This window comes from Chironomus tepperi, unplaced genomic scaffold, assembly GCF_022539635.2.
Source record: "Chironomus tepperi strain 1889 unplaced genomic scaffold, CSIRO-AGI_Ctep_v1 contig_244, whole genome shotgun sequence".
Taxonomy (NCBI): Eukaryota; Metazoa; Arthropoda; class Insecta; order Diptera; family Chironomidae; genus Chironomus; species Chironomus tepperi.
Window position 1 is genome coordinate 2,754,257 of NW_027226366.1, and position 17,249 is coordinate 2,771,505.

The window sequence follows — 17,249 nt, forward strand, 5'->3', positions numbered from 1 at the left end:
TTATCACGAAACCTCTCAAATTGTGTAAATTTCTATCACAAACAACATTTATTCCTCTTCTTTCCCAACAATTTACGTCCCCATACAGTTCATGTCAAATAAGCAACCAAACATCCGTTTTGAGTGCTTGAAGACTCACAAAGAAGAATATCTAACACGCAAGGATGACCAATGATTTTGAATATTTCCAAAAACTATTAAGTTCCCATAATTTTAAATTATAATTTAAAACAGATGAAGCAGTTCAACGGCGTTTAACATTGAAAATAATAATTTTTGCTTCCTCTGTCATATTGCGAAAGAAATATATGACGAAGGTTCAATGTCTTCGATATATTAGGTAAATAAGTGATGCAATTGAAATGACCGGCAAAAAAGTATGAGGAGATATTGACTTTGGAGAGGAGTGTGAAGTCATTGAAATGAAAAGAAATGAGAGTAAAAGTTGCAGTTGTGGATGTATTGATGTGGTTTAAATTTAATATGAGAATCTGGTTTCGGAAGTTCAAAAAGGCATCATGAAACTTAATTAAGACAGTTTTTTAGCAAAATCGAGTAGAAAGCAGTCCTATAAATGCTCAACGACAGCACCAAAGTCCATTCTTCCCCCAAAAATCCCAAACTATCATTCCCATAAATCTAACACAAAGAACATCTCGAAAACTGTAAAATTCAAACTCAATTTATCTTCATTTCATCGTACATTTGTGTTTACGACTAAATTATTATCTAATTTGTGGTAAAGTCCATGTTGTTGGATGAATCAATAAAGATTATCTAATCATTCTAAGTGTGACTTTATGAAATATGTTTGTGTTCAATTCATAATTTTTTGTTCATTTTGTGCTCATATTCGTTAATTTTATGGAAGTATCCGCTTATTAAGTAAATCTTGAGTCTACAAAAATACGTTATGACTAGTTATAGGCAAGTTAATTTCCAGTTAAAGACTTGTTCTAACGGTATTTTGGCCATTCAGTATTAAGTTGAGTTAAAAAAGCTAAGAAGATCCACTTTCAATATGAACATAAAATTTTAATAGAGATAACAAGATTTTTTCAAAATTTTACACGAGCGTCTTCACGATGAAGAGCAATTTTAGATTTCATATCAAGCATTTAAGTCTTTTTCCACTTCTCTTTAGCTCATTCATTCTTTCATTCATCCGCATACTGTCGGATAGAAACTATTCGTTTATAGTTATTAGAAGATGATTTTCCAAAATTATGCAAATATTCTTTATTTAGTCACAAATATTTAGTCAGCTGTTCTGTTTGATTAAGAAGTTCTTTTAAGGTTTTATATCCGTATTTTCCCAATCCCTTAACTTGTTCGTTTAACATATATTTTAATATGCTGATCGCTAGACAGTTCGTCTACCAAAATCAAGTTCCAGCCACCGGCTTGTAAAGAAATGAAAACTGCTTTGTCTGAAGGGTCAACGAATTTTTAACAATATTCATTTTATGGTCCGAAAAAGCTATTATATGTAATCGATTTACATATTGGAAAGTGTTATTCATCGAATTCGGACTTCAAGGTTAAGGTTGAAAATGAAATCTGAAGATCACTGTTTTTTGCGTAAAAATTAAAAGATTGATGTTTTTAAGGCATTTCCTATTAGTAATCAACGATGACTGTTTTTGCGAATTCGCAGGTGTCTGATTCTTGATTCTAAACGAAACTAGTTTCTGATTAGATCTTTTTGCAAACATTCCAAATTGACTTTATTTGGTCTATCTAACAATGTGATGACTAGGAGAAATTCTTGTTCAGATAGTCATAAAATTGAAGATTTTTAGAGTTCTTTGTGATAAAAACCTTAAATGCAAATTAACCTGTTGTTTGAATGAAAATCTCAAAAGTTTGATGAACTTATTAGGAAGCTTTATTCAATTCTGAAGATTAATCAACTAAATTGACTTTAATATTATTAATTATACACATTTTGGTAAACAAATTCATTATCTGACTACACGTGCAGTCCATAAAGCAATAATTTATCACAAGACATCCAATAACCTCTCATTTTCATTTGTCACTTTAGCCAAAACATAAAGTAAATAAGAAAAACAGACAAAAAGGATGAATCAAGAACTAAGAAGAGTATTTGCAAATCTCGTGAGACCAGTTTTCAGAATTTTGCGAATTTTAAATGAGCAAAAAATGTTCTTACCTGCCGTGAGACAACAATAAAATATTATCAGGCAGGTCTCTTTGATAACAACAAAATCTGAAAATTTATGGGAATTAAAAAGCTGAAAGAAATCCAAGGAGCATTAATTTAAGAATTAAAAAAACATTCAAAATCCTCGTACTGTCTAATGTCAATGTTTTGGTTGATACGGCACGTGTGCAAGAAATATATTAAAATGGTTTGATTTAGGGGATTAACCTGGATTATGGAGGAGTTTAAGAGTTAAAATCAGACTATTAAGAGTTCCAACCAGGCTTGTGAGACCTTAGCTCAAGGACAGATTCGGTGAAATTCAACTTTAGGTCAGCCTATGCAAGATGGGCCAATCATTCTCCTGTTTTCATTTTTAAAGGATAGATTGTACCTGATTCCTTCTGTAGTTTGAATTATACTCAAAATTCCGAATCTTTCAGCTGATTTTTAATTAAATTTTGTTCCTTAACAATCTATTCCTTATCATAATCAACATTCAAATGTCAAGATAAAAAAACAAAAATATCATAAATTTTGCCAGCCGAATGACACGTTTCATTGAGAAGTAGGTATTAAGAATCAATTGATATTAAGAATATTTAAATTTTAACTCACGTTAACCACACTGTGCTTGCGAATTAATAATGATTATGGATACTACTTATCTACGCACAATAATATTCTCAGCTCAAGAATCTTAAAAAATTCAGACATCTTACTATGAGTTTTCGCACACCTGTTAGCAATCGATCAGAGTCCATAAAATCTTTTGCTAAATTTTAGCCTTTGCTACTTGCGATTTTTTTCGTCGAGTATTTTAGTGGTATTAAGAGTCAACAAAGCGATCATCATCATCATTACTGTGTGAACAATAATTCCATTTTTATTCTCAAAAATTCTCAAAAATGCTTAGCTCACCACTTATAGCTATTATAAATTTTTATTTTAGACCGCTGTGCTGTGATAGTATTTGGTATAATTACTTTAATAGCTGGTGTCATATTAGCTAGTGTGCCCTGGTTAAATTATTTTATTTTAAAGGTAAGACATTGAAATATTTTTTAATTGTAAGAAAATCTCAATAATTTTCTTCTTAAATTCACAGAATTTACGATTATGGAATGATACATTAAGTTTTCATTACTGGCAACGGCCAGGTGTTATAAGATTAACAAAAGTTTATATTTTTAATGTTACAAATCCAGAAGGATTTCTTAATGGTGAAAAGCCGAAATTAGTTGAAGTAGGACCATTTGTATATAGGTAAGCTTAATTAATTCAATTTATTTACCACAAATATGAGGAAGCAAAAATGTTTAATTCTTTTTTTTTATTCGCTCACGTCAGAACTAGTTCTGATTCCTTTAAGACATAAACAAGTAAACGTCTAATTAAATACATTAAAAACTATTCAAACGAGATCAATTACCTACACGTTTATTGACATATGAATGAATTTATTAATTGATAATAATTTGGGGTTTCAGTAATCACTGCTAATTTATACAATTTAATAGATTCAGATGATTTCCTGTTGTTTTTGTGAACTTTCCCTATAATTGCTTTTACACGTTTTTTATCTCAATTACGTCAATTTCATAAAAAGTTCAATTAGCGACTTTTAATTCTGTTAAGGTGGGTGTGAACGTTAAAATGTAAACAGCTTTATTCTACAATGTGGAAGTGAGTCAAGTTGATTTATGGGGAGTTTCAATGTTTTGATGCATTTGAGATGTGTTTGAGACAGCACAGTCAATATTTATTAGTTAAGAAGCAACTATCCTTGGTTTAAAGTAGTTTAGGTTCAAGTGCATGCTAAAAAGAGTTCCATTGTAATTAATTTCTGAAATTTTGGATCATAGGGACTTGGTTTATATTAAAAATTCCTAAATTTTCAATCAACTTCCTGAAAATCCAGAACAATTTTCAAATTATCATCCAAAGGATCGAAAAACTCTTCAAAATTAAAGTATTTCCTAAATTCTGAACAAAATTACATCTTAAGAATTAAAAATTCATAAATCACATCCGCAACTGATAGATTTCATGATCAAGTCCATAAAAAAAGCCGCTATATCATCAGTCCAAAATGATAACATCATTTGTCCTTGAAAACCTGAGATCATCGTTTCATATTTGCCATTCATTTTAACGCAATTTTTTCATGCCAATTCTCACGATTCTCATCGACATCGGAACATAAAGTATCCATGTCGGATGCTCAAATAGAAACAGGTAGAACTGTGATCTGAGTAATCAGGGCCAAAATGCAAAAATCATTAAATAAATTTTATTATCAGGAAGATAAATTTGCAGTGAATCAACGAACTCAATTCCATAAAGATATTAAATTGAGATCAAGGTCGTTAAGCTTTATATAAAAAACACAACATTTTTGTTGCTTTTTCACGGTGTAATACGGCATTTGAAAAGTACATACACTTACTCTTTTTCTACATATAATTATATTCACTTCACTATATGTCTAATACGTGCCAATTTTTTTTTTTAAGAAGTTGATTTTTCATATTTACCGTGCATTAAATTCTTTCATGACTATGTATACTCACTCCTCCAATGCAACAAGATCTGTGCAAATAATGAAAGATGTCTCATTAACACATGCATTTTAATTGTCTGCTTGAGCTTCATCCATGAACTTTTTGTTTTTGTCGTATGCAGCACAAGAGACACAATGAATATTATTATTTTTATTTCTATAAATTTTCATTTTAACAGAAGAGTTCCATTAACTTACTCACGAGATCACTCACATGTCCATTATTATTATTTTCTACAATTAAAAAGCTCTTTCCAAGAGATGAAATGTTAATAAGATTCAGACTACTTGTTTGGTGGTGATGCAGAGTTGTTGTTGGGGATGATTTTGGGATTTTTGGATTTTTTGGATTTTTGTTGAATTTTGAGTTGATTTTTGGAATAAATAGAAATTTTAAGGGATTTGCTTTAATGAGATCTATATTTAGGGAGTCTGAAGCAATATCCCAAGGATTGGTTGGGATTAAAAAGCTCAATTGTCATCTTAAGCTTTTTGTATCAGCTACTATGTGTGTGTTGATCGCTACACTACATTGAAGAAACTTTTTATTGGAGCTTAATCTTAGACTTTAAATTGTAATATGTTGCTTTTCTGACTAAATTACCTCAAAATTTACCATAGAGTCCCAGCCTTTATTCTCACAAACCATAAGACGTCCCTCAAACCTGCCCATTTCAACCGTTGTTGCAGTTAAGATTTTTTTTTTTGCAAATTTACACAGTCACACGTGAGATCGATGTGTGCATACATATTTTTTTATCTGTTACATGGTTATAGTTATTTGCCATGACAAATTTAAAACACCTCGAACTATCGTATATTGAAAAAAATTATCAAAAGTCCATTGAAGTTATTATGAATGATTATGTATGTGACACTTAACGACAGTTTAAAATATAATTAAATAACTTAAATTAACCACTAAAATAATAAATAAGTGAGTTATTAAAAATCATCAGATGATACAAAGTATCAGAAATTCAATAAAAATATCATGTCTATTGGCATTAAAATCAAAAGTTTTTTCAATTAGAAAAATTTACGATTTACCAACATTAAAAAAAAGAAATATAGCACGACGACTCCTAAGTACACATTCAGTATGTTTATATTTTCACTTAATTGCACGAAAAATTTCGTAAAATGCAGACGGAGTGAAGAAAGGCTAATATATATGTTGGCTAGATTTATATATATATATTTTTATATAATAAACTAGCTCTTTCTCCATTCACAGTATCATAACGTTTAAAGCACACATTGACTAACCAAGCAAATGCTCCATGCTAAAAAAAACTTTGCAATCGATACTAAATGAAAGAAAAAAAAATATATATTAAATGTGTGCAAGCAAAACTTGTTTATACAAAGAATTCTTGTAACAATTTTTCACTCTCCTTCAATTGCACATGCAATCTTTAGTTTCTTTTCTGTTTATTATCTCAAATATTTATGAAAAGGAAAAGTTTTAACTTTTGACATTTTCTTTTGCGAAATTTTCATTTTTATGAAGTTCCTTGAAAGTTTTGAGTTCCTTAAAAGCTTTAGTTTGAAATGGAGTTTGATCGACAGATGTATGGTCGACTTCAACAGAAATTGTAGCTGGTTTTGTGGATTGAATTAGAATTTCAATTGAGTTTGGTTCAACATGATTTCTGCTTATTAATGGAAGTTTTGGAATTCTTTTGAAGTTGATTTTGGAATTTAGATGAAATTTTCAAGGCTTTAATATTCTTACTGATCACAATCATGTAAAATTAGGCTCCTGACTGGTTGTTTGTTTGAGTTTAAGGACAACTGATAGGATCATGATGTCATGTGTCTTAATTTGTACTAGATATACAACCAGTGAACTAAAAACATTTCAAATCTATCAAATTGAAGCGTTTCCGGGATTTAAACGTCCTGTTCAGCTCCATCCTTTATCTAAAGTCATAGAAAGGCTTCTGGATAGCAGATTCAATTGTCCAACATTCTCAACCCTCGCATAATCCCATATACTACCTCAAAAATCATAAAATAACATCACCAAAGCCTAGCCAAATCCAGCTTATATGAAATCAACTCATCAAAATTTTAAACAGTCATAAAATCAGTACTTATCATCATTTTACACATCATATAAATTTTAGCGCTTGTAAACTTAATGACAACTTAAAAAATATCTGATGAAAATTAAGACCAATGTGTCAATTAGTCGAAGCTCAACAATTAAAGGCTTTTAACTTATTGAGTTGATGATGATATCAAGAAAACAATTATAAATGGATCAACTAGATTTGCATAATTAATTTCCCTTTCAAATAAAAAATTAGTCACAAAAATGACTTTTTTCGATTATTCATTAATTTCCTGTTACTTTGTGTCTACATGCACCTGACCATTAAGTTCAATAACAATTTGAATTAATTTACAAAACAAATATTGCATGCGTCATTCACACGACATTCTAAAGACATTTATTCGTCTACTAACTACCTCATTCAACTGCGAGCACTTTACAATTGCTTAATCTATGTCCAATAAATCTTTCATCACAAAACTTATCACCGATGACACAATTACCCATTACAATTAATTCAATTTTTCCAAATAAAGATTAAAAGGTATTGCAAATTTTTTTTTTCTTGTCCATTTCATTCGTTCATGTCGTGTGATATTGGCACAGCATTCAACTAAATAAATACCATAGCACATGCATTGAATCATATGACTTTTGTTTATGTCGGCAACAAAAACGAGATTTTTTTCACCATTTCATTTTCATTTCTTTCTTTTCGCTTACACCGTCTTCACTGCAAGATTGTGCTGATGTAGTTAAATTGTTTTATTACCATAGTGAATGACCGTATAATATTTTTCGTTTACATGGTTAGTGGTTTGGAAGCAGCATCATGCTTCAGAAAGAGAGAGAGAGAAATGTATGCACACACTCATCATTTATACGATCTTGCGAATTGTGTCTCGCATTATTTTTTATGAAATAAAATTGCTTGGGTGCGATGGATTGTGAAATATTGACTGACTGACCTGATAGCTACCAGGTGTTAGTGTTTTATGACGGAATACTAAGTTGAGTTAGGCTGCTGGTTGGAGTAGGGTTAACAATGTTTAAGAAATAATCTAGATAGGCATAAGTCGAGATATGACTGAATTTCAGGAAAAGGAATATTTCATAAAATAAGGACTTTTTCAATTAAAGCCGGTTAAGCTGTTGTATAATCCCTGAGAACATCTCTATAGAAAATCTGAGAATCTGGAACCAAATGTTCGAAAACCGATTATTGCCTTATTCCAATCCACTGACATTCCCAACACAAAGTTTAATCTCCAGCCTCTAAACTTCATTTTATTCACATACTCCAAGTTGCACACTTTGTTGACCCAATTTTATGTACAATTTTAATGATTTTTTTTTCTCTTCGCGGTGCTATTTTTGTACACACATGTTGGTTTTTCTACTTAATTTGCAATCAACAATGATCAATTATTTTATATGCATGCAATAAAGATTAATCACAAAGATTACGTAAATTGTCTTGATTTTTGCTTGATTTTAATTTGCCAAAAAAATTAATTTTAATCGTTCCAAAATTTCTTTAAATCTGCTTTACAGAGAAGACATGGAAAAAGTAAATATAAAATTTTATGACAATTACACAGTGTCGTATCAGCATAACAAAATATTACAATTTGTGCCTGAGCTGAGTGTCGATCAGAATCTTCGGATAACTACGGCGAATATTCCACTTCTGGTGAGTCACATAAAGCCCTTGATAATGCTACAATGTCTCATATTCAATGCTTTTACAGACGTTAACGACGCAGAGTAAACATCTAACATTTCTTATGAAAAAAGGAATATCGTTTGCGTTAACGGCGGCGCAGTACAAACCATTTGTGTCTAAAACAGCGGATGAGCTGGTGTTTGGCTATGACGATACGCTGGTGGCGCTGGCGCATCGGTTTTATCCGCGGAATAAGCGACCTCTAGAGCAAATGGGACTTCTAAATGGAGTAAGTACTTATATCTAATTTACATAGTACCTTGTATGAGATGAGTAATTCAGTAATAAGCAAATAAAATGGAATTTTTTTCGTCATCGCTGAGAGTGAACAAAAATCCCCTCAGTCAGATTATTTGCATAAAATTATTTAACTTGCACGAAAGGAGGAGAAAATTAGCAATGAAACTTGATTTTATTTGAGTTTGAGTAGAATGTAAAGGAGCGCACTTATATTGAAGTTGGAGAGTTGATAGATGATAAAAAGTTCTATTTCTAAAGTGCTATTAGGGGGTGCTGTTCAGAATTGCATCTGTAGAAACCAGATGTTACGCTGTCGACAAGCTGTTAGGTCGAACCTTTCAAGTTGTTGTCTTTGAGTTGACTTAAGTGATTATAGAGCAATTATGAGCATGCAGAACTCGTTTTGGCTACACTGCTGTATATGACTACCAAACTGCTAAGTCCAGCAACTTTTCCATAAAAACATGCTACAAAAATCTTACTAGACATATCAAACTGTAAAACTCCAGTATTTTCATTTTCCATAGAATTGCATCACTTTCATTGCAGCAATAATCATGTTTATGATTTATTCAAAGAAAAGTTCAGAATCCGCAAACGTGAATGATTTTTTTGATTAACTTTTCATTTTTTTCTCGACTTAACACACGATGCAACGTAATTGCACATCTTACACACGACGATATTAAAAGTTTCCACAATCTGACCTTTTTATCGACCGTATTTACGACTGTCGGTCATTAATTGGCTGTTAAATGGACTTACAACGCAAAGCCCAGTTAAAAATCTATTGAAATAATCACTTGTACTTTAGATAATCAAATAACTAGAATTTAACCACCTTAAATTAAATAATAGACAATTTGACATTAAAAATTCAATTTTTTTAACAAATGAATTCCTTTAAAAAATCACGTTTTTTAGCACATGCAGAGTAATATCGATTGTAGAGTACTTTAGCACACACATGTAATAATTAGATATGACAATTAACATTTTATTATTATCTGATTGAATTTATTCAATTATTATTCGCTTTACTTTTAAGATTTTAAGCATGAAACAATTAATAATTGACTTTAGTGTGCGGCTTAACTTTTATCTAATGATTATCTCGGTTGACTCTATCAAAAATGCTGTACAAATTGTAAACAACAATTTTATATTGCACGTGATTCTCAGAATTAAATTATCATAATATTTTAATTGGCTAAAAGCTGATTGATTCTAAGCGAAAAAAAATCACACTTGGATATGACGAAATAAATGACCTTCCATCGACTGGATTTGAAGAGAGTTTAGTGCTCTAAGCGGATTAAAAAATTAATTACAGACACTTTTTTGCAGCTTTTACAATGACCCTTGAGAGTTTATTTGAGGAAATGTTATTGAGTTGAGAATTTTTTATTGCTTATTAGATTTTTTTATATGGATTAAGTTACAGTCTGTAATTCCTGTAATTGCTGTATTGGATGTGCAAAAAAAAGATGATTCTGCTTTATTTTGATCATTAAAGTTATTTTTAGAATGTTTGGAAATCCCCAAAAAAATTAATCTCAAACTAACAATTTACACTTAATTGATTTGAGGCACAGAAGAAATTTAAGTGATGGCAAAAATTTTGCAATTAATTTTAATTTGGTAGAATTTTGTAGAAGCTTGTATTATGACGTAGTTTGGACATTAGATGACATTTGGTTGTAAAAGATCACGAAAGCGGTCAAAGAACTTTTGGATATGATATTTAGAGACAGATAAATTTCGCATCTATTTTTTGTAAATTTCGCATTTATTTTTTTTGAAAATTAAAAATTTCGCTGAAATTTCGCATCAATTAAAAACATGAATTTTATTAAATATTTTGGCAGAAAAAATATATTTAAAGGAATTACAAATCATTAAAGCATAACATTGTTGTAATTTCAATGTTATTTTCTGTGAGATTCGCACATAACAGTTTTAGATATTTTGAATCTTAAAAAAAACTGTTACAGAAATTCATACCGGAAATTTTTTTTTGAAAAATTTTCATGCGATAAAATTAAATTTTCGTAACAGAAATCACGAAAATTGGGCCCTGAAGTTACATATTCAATTAATTTACTTTTAAATTTAATATTCATTAAAAATTTCAAAAAAATTCGGATTTTCGCTTTTATTTTAAAATTTTGTAAATTTCGCATCTATCGCCAAAAAATGCGAATTTTCGTAACAATTCGCTGAAATTTCGTAAATACGAAATTTATCTGTCTCTAATGATATTGCATTTTGTATTGGAAATTGACAAAGTGTAGTCAACTGCCGGCGCCATTTAAGATAGTCTGAATTGATTTGTACGACCTGCAAAGTTAGTTGTTTGTTATTAACTGTCAAATTGTAGCAGTTGAGAATCTGATCAAGACAACTTTTGACAAAGAATGCTTTAATAATTAATCCAACAACTAGAACTGATCCAATTAGCTTTGATTTAATTTAAATATAATTTTATTCTTGCTAATCACATCCAACAAATCTGATCAAATCTGAATCAGGGAAAACTTTAACTAATTGAGCAATTATTGCTATTAAAATGTAATTGTCAACAAAATCAGCACATCAACACTATTATTATAAAGCTAAAAAGCATAATTTTCACATTTTGTCGTAATTTTGCTCGACAACTTCTCCATTGTAAACAAGTTTCCATTTAGTATACTATCTAGATGTGGACTTTGAGATGTTTCTATCGTAATTAATTCATAGACTATCAACAGACAAATTTAGTGGCTTACAAACTTCTTAATATAATTCTGTTCTGCTTGAAACCCCAAAATGACGTAAAAAAATTTGCCCTTATAAAGTTATTACCTTTAAAAATAATCCGGGAGGCGTATGTAATTGAGTTGCTTTATGGCTTATTAATTTGCATATCAATGATTGATGATAAAAACGTGAGATAAAAAAAATTATCAAATGTTTTATTTCGACGGAAAATATTTTAAGATATAATTGTTTTCATTAACAAATGCAACAGTGTTTATCACGATATAATTAAATCATACAACAATAAGCCGACAGCGAGTGCTGTTGATAATTAAAATAAATGTCATATTATATGTAACCCCATTGTGTGCTTATTCGACATGTGCATTTCATTTTATTATCAATTTTCATACCTCAAACCCCATAAAATTGACCGTGCAACATGAATATATGGATACATAAGGTGCTCGGAATTGTTGAATTGTTGCCTGCCAGCAATGAATATTTATTGTAACAATAACGTGAAGTAATACAGATTGTTATAAAATTAACTATGAAGAAATCATCAGTAGCTCACATATTCATCAATTTCCAATAAGAAATAGCTGCATTGTGAGGCAATATCCAATAGATAGATCTCTGATCTTTACTGATAATTGCACATCAAGTCCAATAATTTGAAATTTTTATCGAAACGCGATAGACTTTAATGATCACATATAGGTCAAATCTAATAATGCAATTCAAAATGCACACGCATATGAGGCTAAAGCTATTTCTTTTTGCGCAAATTCCTGTCGCTTACTCTAAGTCTTTCAATTTATGGCACCGAAAAAAAAAATCTCGTTTCACTACAAAATGTGCATAAATGCATGCATATGTATATCCATTACTAACCTCTCTCAATCTCTACCATAACAGCTTTAAAATTGTGGTTATGTGTAATAAATAAGCTGTAAAATGTCACCACAAATATATATAAATATATACTTATGTGCTACTGCACTATGCAGCTTCATTGTCTGATGTAAAAAATTAAAGCCAATTGAATTTAATCACATTCCATTCAGCTAGTGAAGCAACTGGCAATTAAGATGTATTTTTTTATAGAACAAAAAAAGTTTATTAGAATAAGACAAAACATGATCAGCTTATGAAGATAAGGAGATTTGCGGGAAGTCATAAATTTTGCAATAATCAATTCCGCATGCAAAAATCTCAATGAATATGATTGAATGGGATTTTTTAATTGATTGAGGTAATTAAAGTGGATTTCAGGTGTTAATGGAGCGTATTTTTGGGATTTGCTGGAGTTAATTGCTGGCTTGGATGGAGATGATGTGGTTTTATGGGTGTTCTTGGATTTTAATTGTTATTGCTGTAGATAAAAGTGATACTTTGTAAAGATTAAATTGCTAAGTGTGAAATTATTAAGTTTAATGTAAAATGTGAGCAAAGATAGACCTTAGATGAACTTGTCTATGGATTTGTGTAGAATAATTGAGCCAGGAACACAATTCATTTGAAAAAAGTACTCTCAGTTCTGCTAGAATTCTCCTGTATTACAAATTATGAATGCATATCATACTTAGACAAGATAAAGTGTAAAAGTGATCAAATTCCCATTATCCAGTCATCAAACTTCAATTCCCAATACATTATTCATCAACAATTCCAACAAAAAATGATTATTGATCAATTAGTGTAGATTAATGAGCGACAAAAGATTTATCCGCATTACAATGTTGTTTAAAGAATTTAATTTATTGTAAAAAAAGAGGAATTAGTTGTTCAATAATTATAGGCCTGGATAAGTGATTCCATTAAATTCAAGTAATAACATTGAATGAGGATGAAAAATTATCACTAATTAAAAATGTGTGTATATCACATACATTCTAATAACATTGCGTAACTTATAGGAATGTTCACATTAAATAAACTTAAAAATACTTGGAGATTAATTAGAAAAATTAATATGCATTTTGCGGAATTAACTTGTATACAGTACGACAAGCAAAAAAGCTTTATCCTTGAGACGACCGTTAAGTAGTAAACTTGAGAGGAGAGAGAATAAAATTAACTTACACTTAATATTTCCTTAACAGTACAGAAAAATAAGAAAAAAAAATTCAATCAATTTTTCTCGCTGTACATAGATGAAATCCACACATAAATGTATGTATATGGAAGGTCAAAAATCTATTATTATTGTTATGTAATGTTGAGCTGAGTGCTTAAACTTAATTTACTCTTTTTTTTTTGTTGGCAATTTTTTTCATATTTTGAATTGCATTATTTTAAAAAATTAATGAGATATCATTTCATAAAACTTTGTAGCAATTAAATGCTTTTGTTTATACGTGTTATGGTTATGCTCTGATATGCGGTAATTAAAGCTATGATTTTGAAAATTATCTATTCAGTGTTAACATGATTTATTTTGATAAAATATTTGCAATATAGTGTGTATTTCCAAAAAATACTTATTAAAAATTGAAAGATTGAAATCCAAAAATTTACGACGTCTTTATAGCTTCTGATCTTATTCAACAGACTAACTACGATGAGTATACTATAAAGAATACAATAAAAAATACTATATTGTGAAATAAGATACTCTAGACAGTATATTGAGGTATATTTTCAACTGTTCTAATTATTGATTGTGTCGGAAGGCATATTTGTAATTTCACGCATACCTAAAAAGCATAAAGCGTGAAAAAGCTCGGAAAGTAAGCTTATGTACACCTAGAGGTGCTAGGAGGGCTCTACAATTAGCTAGGATTTGGCCAAATCATACTCAAAACCATATACATAGTCAGATAGTTAACCAGCAAGTCTCGTTAAGTCAAATTTAGCCAAATCAGACTCTACGCTTGATGTGGAGATGTGCTGGCAAGACTGAACACATTATTTTCCGACTATTTCAAGCTTTTTGCCTTTCATTTTAGAATAATTATTCAAAAGATAATCTTCAACCTACAGATCACCTAAATGCACTTTGCACTAACAGTGCATTTAAATACTTAATCAACAAAACAATTAATTGAGTGATATCCGTCATAAAATTCTTGATAAATTCATCATATTCTCAATCAAATCAACAATATAAGGATTGAATTATTTAATTCCTCGCCTTATAAAGTGAGAACTAAATTGTCACAACTCTAATCCCAAACATAATCATGCATTGACACTTATTACTAATAGTAGCTAAATTGTTTCATTTTATAACAGATTAAATTAGGATTAAAAATTTATTATGACAAAAAAGCTTTTAAAAAAAGTTCAAATAAAAATTCAAAATTTAATTCCGAGTCAATTAAAAAAACTGTCACCAGGAAAAAAAAAGGCTGCCCTAGTCAGAGTAATTTAGATGAACATTTAATTTTATTTACTTGCACATTAAATGTATCTCTCTATTTTTTATGCATTAAATTAGCATACTAATTGAAATGATCCGTTTAAAATTCTTTAATCTAATGTAGAGGAAAATAAATTGTTGTAAATTCAATGATAGTCGACCGGAAATAAATAAATAAATTGAAAATAACATAAACAATGTTGCTGATTCTCTTGAGATTGAAGGTGCTTTTCAGAGATGATATATTAATGAAATAGAATAGAAATAATAAAAAAAAATATAAAAAAATTCCATATTCAACTTAGTGAGATTTAAGGCAAGGCTTTAAAATTATGACTGTTATTACCATAAACAAATCAATTGCTTAATTAACAATAACAAAAAGGCAACAAAATGTTTAATTAAAAATATGAAAATCGTGGATTTATAATTTATTGGTCGACAGCTAAATTTGTGATTTGTTCTCGTCTTCAATGAACTATTAAATTCCTTATTACAAGTCAATTAAATTCAGAGTGTGCGTGATTTGTCTGTTGATTTATAGACAATTTAACTAAATTTAAGTTGTAACGGAAATGAAAAATTTAAATAATTTATCGACTAAAACGATGAAATTTAGATTAAATACGTGACATGAAAAATCTAAGGACACAAAGTTACGTGCAGTGTAGAATTAAAAATCTAAAGTATCAATTAAAGTAGAATATAATGTATTTAAACCGTTATACGCTTATATTAATACGTCATATTAGACGCAATAATGGAAGGAATGAGTAACATTAATGCAATCAATTGAGTGCTTATTTTTGCAATGTTTTAGATTGAATTAGAGTAGTGATTGAGATTGAAGTGTCTGTTTCCTGAGAAATGGGACTTGTTGACATTTTTTCCATGAATGCTTGTAATGTGATTTTACATTTTTTGATGGAAACTAGGCTAATTATGTTAGGAATTTTTGAAATTTAAATGATTTCAATTAAATTGATTAAATTGATTAAATGAATTCTCGAGTTTTTCAAAATTGAATTCTAATCATACCCAGAAGTTTAATGCTATTCTAATTATTTCCATATACTCAAAATGGCAGTCATTAGCAGTGCCGACATAAAAATGCAAAAAAGTTTTAAAATTTTCAAACAAGAAATTAGTTCATTGATCCCTGTTATCTTCTTGTCCAAATAAATTCGCAAAATTCAAATTTAAATCCTGTTTATGCATTAAAGAATCAGTGAACCCACGTAAAGCTGTAAATATGCAGTTTTTGGATATAACCTCCATTGGAATCATTTGATTTTATGTTCCAAAACACTTAAGAGTATATGATTCTGTTGGCATCACGAGTTTTTGTGAGGTTAGTGACTTTCTTTACTGGACAGGTTTGTTTTGCGTACAAAACACTCAAATAATCATAAAAAAACAGTTTTTAATTTCAAATTCCTCAGATTGCACTCTTTATTACCATTTATGACCACAAAGTCCAAAAGCAATCGCCAAACAGTCACTTTCAAAATTTATCACCATCCCACACTATACAATTCGACCTCTCAATATTTTGAATAATTTATTCAAATTAGAACCTGTTAGGAAGTCCATAAAGAACATACATTGTAAGCATGTACCTCAGTTCATGGTCAAAAATCTTTAACGATCTTGACAGTTATTCAAGTCTTACTTTTTTGTTATTAAAATTTTATTTCCATTAAAATGAAAAAAAGATCAAAAGAAATTGAACAAAAAAGACTTCAACTACGCACAAAAAGAAACAGAGTGAGTTGGAGATAATCAATTTATAGCAATTAAACAATGAACAAATGGAACAGTCAGTTGAAAAAAAATGTAAATAATAATCACGACAGCATTAATCTCCTCACACGTCTCAATGAAATAAGTAAGAGACATACACACAATCTGACTACGGCTATACATTTTCCGACACGTGAAATTGAACTGCACATAAGAGGTTAATTTATCTTTAATAAACAATATTTTGCTCGTGTTGGAAATAAATAAATTGTTGTAGATTATCAAATAATTGATATGCATAAAATAATGATTAATTTTAAAATTGAAAAAGATGAAGATTTTGTTTTTGTGTCGTAAAGAATTTCAAGTGCCTTGCAAGTACTTCCTGATTTATCAATCATATGAATCTAATCATTCGTCAATTCATTCATGCACTTTTAAAATCTGTAAATAATTTTGTAAAAATTGAATAAACTTCTCTCAAGGTTTTCACTGATTATGTTCGTATTTCTAGGGGAGTAAAGGGGTTCAGTGATTTTAGGAACAGCTTAAATCATAGAAAACTCATTGTTTAAATATTTAGACGTGGTTTTTAGACGTAATAAGTGAACGACTCCTCAGAATCTGATTTATAATTCA

At 29.6% G+C, this 17,249-nt stretch overlaps 1 protein-coding gene across 1 annotated transcript in view; it reads left to right on the plus strand.

Annotated features, from left to right (window-relative positions):
- Positions 1-17,249, plus strand: part of dsb (debris buster) — a 43,436-nt gene that overhangs the window by 20,964 nt on the left and 5,223 nt on the right. The window contains exons 3-6 of the mRNA XM_070641222.1: positions 3,120-3,211; positions 3,276-3,433; positions 8,347-8,485; positions 8,544-8,747. Coding sequence (XP_070497323.1) covers positions 3,120-3,211; positions 3,276-3,433; positions 8,347-8,485; positions 8,544-8,747 — 593 coding nt within the window. The remainder of the gene's footprint in view (positions 1-3,119; positions 3,212-3,275; positions 3,434-8,346; positions 8,486-8,543; positions 8,748-17,249) is intronic.